General features: G+C 36.7%; 1 protein-coding gene across 3 annotated transcripts in view; it reads right to left on the reverse strand.

Annotated features, from left to right (window-relative positions):
- Positions 1–915: 915 nt before the first annotated feature.
- The window catches only part of PCGF5 (polycomb group ring finger 5), a 99,852-nt gene continuing 87,601 nt past the window's right edge, over positions 916–13,166 (reverse strand). For 2 of the 3 annotated variants that reach the window (XM_019555794.1, XM_019555795.1), the window contains 2 exons: positions 9,461–9,520; positions 916–6,088 (listed from right to left, as the gene is read on the reverse strand). In XM_019555794.1, coding sequence (XP_019411339.1) covers positions 6,041–6,088; positions 9,461–9,520 — 108 coding nt within the window. In that variant the 3' untranslated portion in view covers positions 916–6,040. The remainder of the gene's footprint in view (positions 6,089–9,460; positions 9,521–13,166) is intronic. The other variant, XM_019555796.1, reaches the window with a different exon arrangement.

Below are 13,166 nucleotides of genomic sequence, written 5' to 3' on the forward strand. Positions count from 1 at the left end.
AGTTAATCAGTTTGCTATTCTGGATCCTGACCTCTTGTCTTTCATTCCAGATGTCAGGGATATAGAGAACACGACAGAAAAAAGAGCAGGGAGATGAAAAGAAGAAAAATATTTCCCCCCTCCCCTAAAATTAGTAGTGTTAGTTTGTTTGGGACCACATTCCTGCTGAAGATGCTTCAACTGGTGAGCAAAAGTAAATCTTATATATAGTGCTTTGAAAATGCTGATAGATTACCAAGTGGAAACTTTCCATATTTCCTTGTTGTGGTTCCAGCCCTGTGTGTTCTGGAAGCCATCCTGGGACATGCTAAGTAAGTTTTGATCCCTTCTATAATGTATCTGTAACTGAATATGCTTTAGGAAGGAATTACTTTTTCCATCTGCCTAGGAAGAGTTAGATAACTTAGGCCCAAAGCATTTAAAACCAAACCAAACCAAAACTTCTTGACTTGACCAAATCTACTAAGGTATACTTTTACCACTGTTTCCATATTTAGAACATTCCATCATGCTTTCTCCTCCAAATGTTGAAGTTTTTGGACAAAACAAATAAAGAATGATCATTTGAGGCATGGATGGGCTAGTCTTCCTCAAGACAGACTCCAGAGCAGAAAGAACTATTTTGCCCTCATAAACAATGCAGTAAGGTCTGTCTTCTTACAAAGATTTTCTTGAGCCTCTTCCAGCTAATATGATGCAACCAGGAAGAATAATCTTACAGGAAGGAAATATAGGGAAGTAGATACCATTAGTTCAAAGAGCTAAATTTTAAAAGATCATAAGACAGACCTTATGTGGTTTGTTGCACTGCAGAAGAGATTAGTTTAGTCACAGGAGAGAAGCTGCTTTACTTCAGTATCTAGATTTGGTCTTCTAACTAGTCTCATGTAAATGTGTGTCATAATCATGGTGCTGCCAGACTGAACTAAAACTTGCATTAGAGACAACTTGATGGTTCTCCAGGTGCGATTCTCTAAGGGAGGCCTTCAAAATTTTACACTCAAGATTGCAGGAGGAGGTTCTATTGTTACAAGGGCTTCCATCACAACTAAACAAGAGACTAAATCACTCTGTAGGTACCTTTGCATCTCTTATTGTGAATAGCTCCAGACTGCTCGTAGAAATCCTTCAAACTATTTTGTTCAGTCTTGTTCATGAAATCGTCTGTATGCATAAGACTAGAGGACCCATGGATTACATGTGAAGCTGGATACATGATAACATGTTCTTTGAGTTTGAAGGTCAGCATCTGAACTTTTCCAAGCTGGCAAGGTTGCATCCAACTTACAATTTGAGATGCCATCAAGAATCCTTCTACCCAAATTTTATCTTTTTTGTATACCTATTCATTTTCTTGAAGCATGAAATAAGAAAAAGATCTAGAGAATCCAGCCTATTCTGAGGAATAGAAATTTTTGTCTGGATTCCTTAATATTGAGAATGAAGTAGCTAGAATGGAAAATATCCTCCACAACACCACTTATTTGACAGGCATCAAACTATTACTGTCAAACTAGCTAACTGGTCAATGAGGAAGATTTAGACCCATTTCCCTCTTAGCTCACAAATAAAAAAAAAAAAAGAGTCCATTCTCTAATATCTTTGTTGTGAGCAAAAACAAAAAGGACTCACCAGTCCTTAGAAAACTTTGGTTAATCCCTGTAATCAGCTAATACCTCACTTAAACATTTCTTAATGCAAAATTCCATGTATGTGATTTTGAGAATCAGAAGATTATTGCTTATCTGGAACCTAAATCAGTTACAGTCTGGCTGAGCTGGCTGTTATGGCTTTTGAGGACACCACATGGAATATCCTTCTGTAACTGCTAAATGGAGTACTTTGACCTTTGTGGTGAAGGGGAAGTAGAACGCAAATGGAACAAAGGAACTCAACAAATGGTTCTATTTAGAAAGCAAAGACCTGCACATTTTGGTTTCCTATGAGAGAAGAGAGATCAAGAGAAAAATTACTTGCTGCTTTCTTAATTCCAGGTTTAACAGCTACAACTGGAATGGATGAAGTGGAAGTCCTGAACTGTATCTTCATCTGTGCTGAACAAAGAAAATATAGCCAAAGTCCAAAAGAAGAACAGTAAACTCCCCACAGCATTAGCTAGGACTGAATTATACTTAGCATATATAAAAGGAAGAGAAGTATAGCCAAAAAGTCTCAGACTAAAGGAAAAACACAGGATCCAGAATTCAAGGTTACTACCTGGCAAAAAGTAAGATTAATACAGTCTCAGAGTTATCCTTTTTAAATAGTCTCTAGTAATATATTTCTACAATATTTATATTGCCTAATAACAGAATATATTTCTTTCTATACTTGTTTCACTAGGAGAAAAACGAATTCATTAATACACAAAAACAAATGTTATCATTCAAAGTGTAGGATGTTGGTCTAAAAGATATGCTGTATCAGCAATCAGGCACTTATAACATTTTCCTTAAGACCATAAGAGTCAACAATATAAAATTCATTTTTTATAAAAGACTGCAATCACATTTTAATTTTAATTAGATAGTAATTATGTCTTAGCTGAGCATACTTACATTGAGTTTGACATAATTTTAGGACTTGATCCTGAAAATATTCATGGGAATACCCCTTATTGTACTAATAAGTCTTAAAGACTGAGTGGTTATTTAGACAAGTAGGAAATACCCATGTGTTTGTTAGACTGTAAGGTTGGACATAGTGTTGGGGCACTGTACAAGTACAATATGTAATATGCATCAGACTAATCTAATTTAATTGTATTATATTTGCATCTGAGATCTTACTATTCTGTAAACTCTTAACTTACAATACATATGTTACTAGACAAATACTGCATACAGATCTCTAGTCAAACAAAAGGTATTACTATTGACTTTTGTTAATTGGCTAACCTGGATGTAGAAGGTTAAAACTTACAGACACTTGTTTGAAAGAGAAACAATCTTTCCTGAATAATTAAAGGTAGAACAACTAGTAAATTCTAGTTCATAGTCCCCTGTGGCTCAATAATAAGCTTCCAAGGTGTATTATCTTGAGCTGCATCAGTTAATTCAACTTAGCTCACAAGATGGCTGCCACCATGTCAAGGAGCTGTACATTTGTATACTCTGATGTGGCTTAAGTGACTTAGTTAAGTCACCTTAAATTGAATTAGTACATGTCTATGCACCCCTTGTGTGATTTTCACGTAATACTCATGTGCTTACTTCATTACAACTCATCTTTGGCACATGAGTCTGTACACAAGTTCTCTTATTCCTACAGTGTTTGCATATATTTAATTGGCACAAATGTGTCAACAGGGATAATCAAATATACACATGTGATTTATGTTCCATATAGAAAAAAGAAATTTCCTGCAGAAGTCACACTTATGTTATACTGGCTGCATGATATGCATCTGGTTGGCACCTCACTCCTAGAAGAAGTATTTAACCAATCAGGCACTGTGCCATTAAAACAGAAACATTTAAGTGTAGGTAGCTAAATCATATATATTCATAAGCAGTGAAGGCAGCGATTCTCAACTGGGAACAATAAAACTATGCCCGACAGTAATGTCCATGCTTACTGTGAAGATCTGCCTTCTCTTATCCAATCTGTGTTGGATTAAACATATTATAAAATAAGGCAATTACCAACTCCGAGCAAGCTAAATCTATGGCTCACTGAACTTGGAATGCTGAAAGTCATTATAACCATCCAACCCCTTATTGGTTGCAACTCAGAGTCCTTCATAATACAGTAAGACATTTCAGTGGTCATACTATATTTTATATGAATTTGCCGATTTAATGAAAAAAATCTTAGCTATGTAAAATGTTTGAAAATGGATTTAAAATGATAACTTGAGTGCTGTTTTTCTGATAAAAAATGTCAATGGGTGGTCCAGAATTTGCCAAAATAGGAAGTACATTGCTAAACTGTTACCTAAACCAAATAAAAATTAACATTAAAAATATTATTATTAGTAATATTGACATGAACTGAAACCAAATCCTTCATTTTTAAGTGAAACCATAACAGAAATACTCCTGGTGTAAAAATACTGTATATATAAATTGTAAGGTGCATTTAGACCCTGATCCTGCACACAGATCCAGCTAGAAAAGTACTGTGCTTGTGAAGAATCCACTTATCCACAGAGGACAGGGGCCTACCTATGAGGAACGTCTTATCAGCTCTGTCAACAGTATGGGCAAAGCAAGCCCTACAATCAACACGTGCCTACAGATGAAAGCAGCCTGCTTCCTCCTGCTACAATGCTTTAGCACAATAGGGCAATCTTGACCTGTAATGGTAAGATTGCTAAACAGAATGCTACCTGCTATGCATTTTTGCTCCTGTTTGCTATATGACTTTTGGAATACAAAGGTAGGATATGACACGATGTGTACACACAGGTGAAATCCTGGTCCTGCTTAAGTTAATGACAAAACTGACAACTTCAGTGGGGCCACGATTTCATGCATAATGCACTTACATGTGTTACATATTTAAAAACTGAGACTGCGTTTCTATAGAACCTATATCCTATCGCCTTAAATACTCTGATCCCATGTTTCTTGAGTTGGGGTTTTTATTATTGTTTGCTTTTTTCTGAGCATGACTAACTTACCCTGTGGCAACTTCTGAAAGCCTAACTTGCTCCTTTTTGTTTTATGCAAGAAAACAAGTGGTAATATACAATACTTACAGCTAAAACATATTCAGCATTACTTAACTGTATTTTTCTCTGCAGTTTAAAGTAAAAAAGCCATTATGACTTTTAAACAGAGCTAAAACAATGGAAGACTACAGAAAACATATGCAGTAGTGTTCCCAGCAACGTTACCAGAAACCTCAACACAATGTTCTACACTAGAACTATTACACTGTGATACTAGTTCCTAGGGGAAAGTACCCTGAAAAACCAAGTATTTGGGTCAAACTGTTTATTTTCCAATACTGTATCACCTTTTGTTATAATGAAACTAGCTTTGACTGTAAATAATTATATACATCTTCAATAGCTTCTAAACACCATGTAACCACAACAGACATTTAATATAATCAAAGCTATATGTTTTGAAATATGTCACTTCGTATTCTTTTTACATATACTATATGTCTGATGTAGATACACCTTAAAAAAAAAAGAAAAGAAAACCTGAATATGAACGCCACTGACAAAAATATATACATTTTGATATGTGGTGTGACCTTACAGAGAAAATGCTACTTTTCCATTTAGTATTTAAATGATTTTTAACCTCACTTTTACAAACACTTTATTAGAAGAACCATAATCTGGCCAGCTTCCATTATCCTAAAATACCTGCATCTCAAATTGTCAATTTTAGACAAATTGTAAAACCGTGCATTCAAAGGTTATGAAGTTTTTAAGTGATACTGGCAAACTATTTAGGCTTTTTAATTACTGTGTTCTGCTCTTGTGCCTAGGGTACACATCATTCATAGCATAAGGACTGCTGCACACTCATGAGTGAGCTATACCTGGACCTATCAGAAGCTTACCAAGAGAAAGGTAGTGGCACAATAACCACTTTTCTAAATATATTTTCTATACAAAATATTTCAAGATATAATCCTTATTTTTTTGTACAGTACTCTATCATTTATACAACAATATTCAGTAAAATAGTAATTGTGTGAAAATTGCAACACGACATGGAATGAGCACTTGGCCATTTTGCTAGTGTAATCAACATGAAGACCAGAAACTTTTTCTAAACAAACAGGCAAAATATTCCATAGTTTCTGAATCTTGACTGCACACTTCATGATTTTGGCTATGACTTGCAGCACACTTGTAAGATACCACAAATATCTTATGCACATTTCAGTAGCAGAATGGCACTTGGCTTGCTCTAATAGAAACAACAACTGACAATTTTAAGAAAGACAAGGTTCTTATTTGCATGCTGAAAATCTGGTTGTGTCCCCCTAATCCAGGCACATCCATTCATTGTGCAATCTGTCGATGGGTAAACAATAGTGCAGAATTCATCTCAGTATGGTCTGGACCTTTGGTCTAGCCGAAGTCAATTCTGGGTCGATACTGCAGTACCATAGGATAAGACTAAAAATAAAACACAAAACACAACAACAAAAACAGACAAGTATAACATGAAGACATAACTCGCATAAAATACAAACGAGATGCAATTAAATCATACTTTAAGAATAGCTAAAGGCCCTTCTCCAGGACTGTGCATATTATAGTTACCATCAGGTTAACATTGTTCTATACATTTCAATAACATTTAACCTCAAGCCAGTTTTCTAAATGTATAGTGAAAAGCTTTGTACACTAGTTAATTTTGTTAGGCACAAACAATATGCATGCTATATTACTCCTACAAATTATATGCCATATATGCTGGATATTCATAGAAAAAAAATCCTCCTCTTATTTCTGTGCAGTGAGTTTGAAGCAAAACAAATACAACATATCTTTATACCATCACTAATAAAAACACGTTATTCTAAGATGTAGCTGGACCAATTTATAGAACTATAGACCTTCTACCTGCAGTCAGCTCTAGCTAATGGGAGCAGGGAGCACTCATCTCATTTGAAAGTCAGGTCAGTCACTTGATTTCATGAAAAAGGCTAAAATTTCCTGACAAGAACCCTTTCAACTTCATTCAGGCAGTTAATTTTGCATAGTAAAATGCAACCACTACTATTTGGATACATAAATTGGACTGTATTGCAATGGAGAATAGGAAGCATGAGAGAATGGAAGCTCCAAATACTTGCTGCTGGAAATTCTATTTTACATAATGAATAATTTTTAATCTACATTTTCCAGGATGAAAACTTAGATCAGTTTTCATTTAAGTCACATTTTTTCCATTCAACTTCACTGTGTATTCTCTTTAATGCAAAAATAGGAACAGGCTATTTTGTCAGCAATAGAATGGAGTTAACAGTAGCATGGAATAGCCTCAAGCTTTGCTGGCAGAGGTAACCACAGCTGAGGTACACATTTAAAACAAATGCGCATTTGGAATTATTAAGAGGCTGTATGATGCTATCATTAAACACTAAAACACTACTTTTCTTTTCCTCATTCTTTAAATACCCAAAGCCCTAGGGTGCCTGCTCTATCTTCATGTGCCCCTTCCCAACTTGCTGGGGCACAGGGCGCCTCAGTGTGGGGGCTTGCCTATCTAACTAACAGGCAGCCAAACAGGCAGCCCTCACACTGAGGCACCCTGTGCCCCAGCAAGCTGGGAAGCGGCACATGAAGACAGGAGAGCAGGCACCCTAGGACTGCCTCCTCCCTTGTCTCTGCATTTGTCCTGGCACACCACAGTTTGGCAAGCTTTGCACTGCTTTTTTTTTTAAAGGGGGTTTATTTTTTTTGCTACCAGGAAATCCTGGTAGAAAATTTTCCCCAGCACTGCAAATTAGCAGCACCATGTGTGGTTTAACATGCAACACATGTGGTTTGTGGTGCCGCAAAGAGGTTTTGGTGCCACAAACTGTGCGTACCTGCACATCTGGATTCGGCTTAAGTTTCAGCAATATAACCACCTCCAGGTCTTGTGTGCAGTTCTTGTTAGTGTTCAGTGCATTCAAAGGAAAATGCACTGTTTGCAGAAAACAGTATTGATTTGAAACATGAGTCTTAAACCATAGATGTGGTGGCTTCTTTGCTACCATATAGCAGTGGTATCCTGCATAGATACATTTAATTTACTGAGTTTTGTTTGAATATGCATTTATTACATATAAATGAGAACACAGTATTTTTGTCCAAGCTACTTTGAATATTTCTGATTTAGGTATCTGATTTCTCAAAGCTTCATTGTACAAACCCCACAATAGAAGTGATTTTTCTATTCTTTTCTTTTTTTTGTCTTTTTGGTCTCTAAAGTACATCTGTGACCTGCACTGAGACATCCCATACCCCAGACAGACTCCCAGCAGCATGTGAAGCAGTGGGACAATGTGTCCCACTGCAAAGTTCACAAGTAAGGGTGCTGCATCACAAAAGTAGTGGTACAAATTTGTACAGACTGTCAAAAAGCCCCAGGCAGAATCATTTCAATCTTTGCAGGTTAGTCTAAGTTGCATAAATTGAATCAATAAGTAAGTAAACAGACATTCACTTTTGATTCTGAAAATGCAGCAATATGCCTGCAGTGACCTAAGGCATAAGTCAGAGGGCACTAGAGAATGTGTCCCTGCTTGGCTAAAGAAGACAGGGTTGGGCCAACGCTAGCTTACCCACCCTGTGAGAAGGGGGTTGCAGGGCAGGTGCAAAGCATTTTGGGATGCTGGGGGACTTGAATCTGGAGGGGACTTGGGACAGAAGTTAGTTCAATAAACCGATTTAACCTAAATCAGTTAAGTCTAATATTACATCCATCCAGGTTTATCTTATTTTTCAAAATGGTTTCAGCCATTTTGAAAGCAGTTCAGGCCTACTGAACTTTTGTTGCGTTACAGACGTGAACTGGTTTCTGATCAATTATACTTGTTTGTGTGTAATTTCTGTCCCTAGTCATGTCACTCTACTGAATTCAGTATAATTACAAAGAGAAAGTGTAGCAAAATTTCACCTTCTATTGTAATGTAAAAAAATTAGTCCACATCTGAGTAATTTTTAAGAGATACTGGCCAGGGGAAACTGCTGGATTGAAGTTCAGATCCAAATGTGCAGCTTGAAAAGGTCCTTAAAACAGGCCAAATGAGAACACATAAATCTGACCACTGTGTTTAGGCTCCAGATTCTGGACTCTGGGCATGCTATAATATGGAGACTCAACGTTACACCATCTCTAATTTATAATATAGAAAATGGAACATACCATTTGAGTTTTAAGGTCCAAAAGAAATTATAAGAATTGCTATCTTGGAAATGACTAACTCTCCATCCAATATAGCATCTTTTGCTTGCCTATACTTGGTTTTGAAACTCTTAGGAGTACTAATTTAATGCACTGTAATTGGTGCTATTGTGCATTAGTGAAGATGAACACTTGGTCTAATTCACATTAAGTGCCACAACAAAGTCTACTGTGCGTTATCAAACTTTGTGTGCGATGCACTAATGTACAGCAAAATTAGTCTAATGCGCATTTAGCATCTCATGTAGATGCACCCATTATGTCCCTAACTAAGCAGTTTATAGGAGAGGGATAAGGCAAAAGTGGGAAAAATTCTACTTTTCTGCTGATCAGCTTTGCATGATGATAAATAGTCTATTTAAAAAAAAATTATAAACCTAATAATTCCCAAGCGGATTTTATTCATTCAATAAAGTTACAATGAGTGAATATGCAGAATACTTAGATCTTTGTGTGTCCAAGTTTTGCTCACGGAGCTTTGTAATGTGAAGATAAAAAAAAGAAAAACCCTCTGCAACAATAAGCATAAAAGCAGAGGTGTTGACCAAACCTTAGTGACTGTAATATGTTCAGTCGTGAGTGCCTCTTACCTGATAAAAAGTGCCATCCTGTGAGCAGACTTGCGAAGATGAGCAGTTCTGACACCGAAACTGCGAAGGAGATGATTTTCTGATCAGATAAGAGGCATCCACAACTGGACACATACATTTATCAATCACTTAAATGTTTTTGTTTCAAGTAAGAGATTTAAAATTAATGTATTCTTTTTAAAGCAGGAAAGCATTTTCTACTGGAATAAATGGCATTTTTCTTAGATTACATTTACCTCTTATAAGGCTCTCAAGTGTTCAATCACAGACTCAGACTGAACAGTATCAAAGACAGAGATGATGCATTTATATGATCTTTATCCAAAGGAATGGGTCATTTGCTAACAACCACTACAGATACTGCAATACAATTGGGCCTAAAGATCAGATTTGACCAGGAGCAGGGCAAAGCAACCACAGACATTTCTGAAACATTTCATCCAGACAGAAACAGCACCCTAAGACACTGAAACCACAGTAATGGATACAGTACTATAAACTGTATCATTTCTATTGGTGTTACTTTGTAGTCTTTGATTAGTGAAGAGTAATTTATAATTATTTACTGCTCTGATTATAAAAAAAACTTTGTGTATAAAGTTGATCCTACATTTTCAAGTTCATAAGTTGGAAAATAAATAGCTTTGCCAAATATACGTCGATCACTATTACGTTCTTGAACTACTATAAGCCTTATAAAAAAAATAATCAAACAGGAGATGAAATAACCAAGGAAAGAACCAAAAGGCTAAAAGCAAAAATAACTAAAACAAAAAACCAAAACACCTGTTCTACAGATAATGTTGTGTAAGGCTCACTCAGTCTTCAGCCTAAAATTCCATGTTTATATGTATCAAGGCAAATGTTGTTTAGTTAAATGGAAACTGTTTACTTAGGAAAAGTTACTTAGGAAAAGGCTAGATTCAATTTGCAATTCTGGATTCAAACTTCATATGAGGTGCAGAGGTGAAACCTTGAATCAAACCAGCTCTGGTTTTAGGAGTTAAAAAATACAAATCTTCCTAATGTTTCAAAGGAAAGGAGAAAGTGGGTGGTTATATTTATAAAACAGCTGTGTGCAGGTATCAGCTCAGATTTGACCTTTCCTAAAAGTGTAAGTTAAGTAAATTTGGCTAACTTGCACCTGGAAGAACAAAACATTGTTTTTTAGCTGTCTTGTAACTATTTTAAAATTTAAGCTTAGATAATTTCTAGACTAAACTAAAAATTTTCACAATCACTAGTCTAGTCCAAATAAATGCAACAGTGCACTGTAAAAATAACTCATACATCTTAAACATATCCAACTGTACATGGTTTCCTTCCAGGTCACTGCGCGTTGTTTCCTGGTTCTATGGCTCTAGTGGTGATCTTTCCCAGAGCTGGGAACACACTTTCCAGCTCTCTGCTCCCTGCATTGTAACCAAAGGTCTGGAAGCCTCAAGTTGCCACAGGGCCCTTAGGGCTTACAAGTTCCTGCTCTACCTGACCCCCACTCCAGTGGAGCAAACTAGGGAGACCCCTAGGAACGGCAAAACAATGGTGACCTGGGTAACCCAGACAAGGTGATACTTCCCTACGTGAGTTGCGTCCGTCAGCAGCGTTCCCTCTTAAGCCGTGTGGTGCGCGGCTGTGCAGGTGTGCTCATGCTATGCTGCCAGGTGTGCCTGTGCAGCCGCACAGCTTAGAGGGAATGCTGCCTGTCAGCCAGCTGCCATAATAATAGAGCAGATGACCCTGTGCAACACTCTTAAAGGCCAGTGAGGTTATCTGTTCTGCTGCCCCAAAAAAGAGCACCAATGCAGTGATCTGCTCTTGTATGGTAATGGCTCCATACCAACATACCGTATTGTTTAACTGTGATTTTTATGGGAGGTTTGTTGAGGGGAAAAGGTCAATTTATAACTGGAAAAATACAGTATCTAATATAGTGACTCTCAACCTTTTTATACTCCAGGCACTCCTTGAAAATGACAGCTCCCAGCTTGCACTTGTTTCTTGACTACAGAAAAATGATAGAGCAATTCTTGTTGCAAAAAATTCAAAGACCAGAAAAAGTCTAAATGCTTTTGACACTATGAATTCATATTTGAAATCTGTTCAGCTTATAAATCAAGTGTAGGTGCTTGCACTCTTAATGTTGTGCAGTACACTGTGTCACCCCTGAAAAAACCTTGCACCCTGGTTGAGAATCACTGGTTTAAAACAACAAATAAATGTATTGGACAGATAGTCTGCATGCCCATCAGTAACCTTCAGAATTTCACTGACATTTTTCAATGAGAGAGAGGGTTAATTTGATTGTAGTCCACTTCATTCAGTTGAGTTTGGTGCCATCCATGAGCAGAGAGGTAGTTAGCTGTGTTAGTCTGATGTCAGACAGAAGCCAGGGTAGAGATGTTACAGGCTAACTAAGATGTATAGAAAGCATACATATACAGATATCTAATGCATTTAAAAAGATTTTTTTCTTTGAGTTTCTTTAAGTGAGTGCAAATATGATGGATTTGATGAGAAAGGTATTCACTGTTGCTTCCAAAGCAATGCAACTATCAAGTGTCAATGTGTAGACAGGAGCAGGAGTATCAAACACAATGAATGCATTCCAATGTTACTGATGTTGCCTCATTTTTCCTCAATGTTTCTTAAGAGCACAGCCAATACTAATACAAACTCAGAAGGCTAGCCAAGCATTTATCAACTGGATCCAAAAGGCAATATGGTAAAATACTACTTTTCCCACTAGTGGTGCAATACTGTATACTATGAAAACATTTTTAACCTTTAATCCCCGTCTATATTTTATATTTGCATAAAAACAAAGAGACACTTTTGAAAGCCCTCTTTCAGTTTTACCTTACAATAAGAATTTGAAAATTGTACCATCATCACTGTGCTTAAGCGTTGTCTTCTCTTCCTATGCCAGGATGCTTTTTACCTTTGATTACTTGAAAACCAAACAATCAATCCAGAGGCCCTAGAATTTACTACAGATTTGCAAGTTAAACTATGGGTGTGTCTACATGAGATGTGTTAATGTGCATTAGCCTCATTTAATGTGTATTACAGGCATGGGTCTACACCCGTGTTCCCTTAATATGCATTACAATGGCAAAATTAGGCTGATAGTTAAAGCTCCTTAATGCATGTGTAGACCCAACCTGACACTAAAGTTAGTGTCGGGTCTGCCCAGCTGCACGTGGCAGGGCTTCAGGGACTTTAGCGCCAAGTCCTTGCACGTGTAGACACTTGCAAAAAAAAAAAAAAAATTAAAAATTCGCTTAATACGCTTTAAATGTAGTCACGTTTAAATGCATGTGCTGATACACTATGACTAGTATTTAACCTTTGTTGCACCCATACGAAGTTTCCATTTTATACCCAAAGGCAACTAAACCATATAGGTATATGGCATTCATAAACAAATGAATATATACAAGAAAAAAAATGGACAGTTAATGATGGGCAGAGTTAATGGTAAAAGATAAAGCCTAAGGGCTGTTAACTCAAACTGAACATTGTAGCCTGTCAGCTATTCTAAATGTATACATTCAGGGGCAAAAAAATCTGAGCGGTCTTAACTGGAGACAATTTTTTTATATATTAGTTCTATGAGATTCTTAATATACAATTAAAACAAGTAATGGTGAAAACAATATAAAATGATCTGCCTCAGCTAAATGCCCCGAAATATTGACTGACAAAC

This window comes from Crocodylus porosus, unplaced genomic scaffold (genome assembly GCF_001723895.1).
Source record: "Crocodylus porosus isolate Cpor-Errol unplaced genomic scaffold, CroPor_comp1, whole genome shotgun sequence".
Lineage (NCBI taxonomy): Eukaryota > Metazoa > Chordata > Crocodylia > Crocodylidae > Crocodylus > Crocodylus porosus.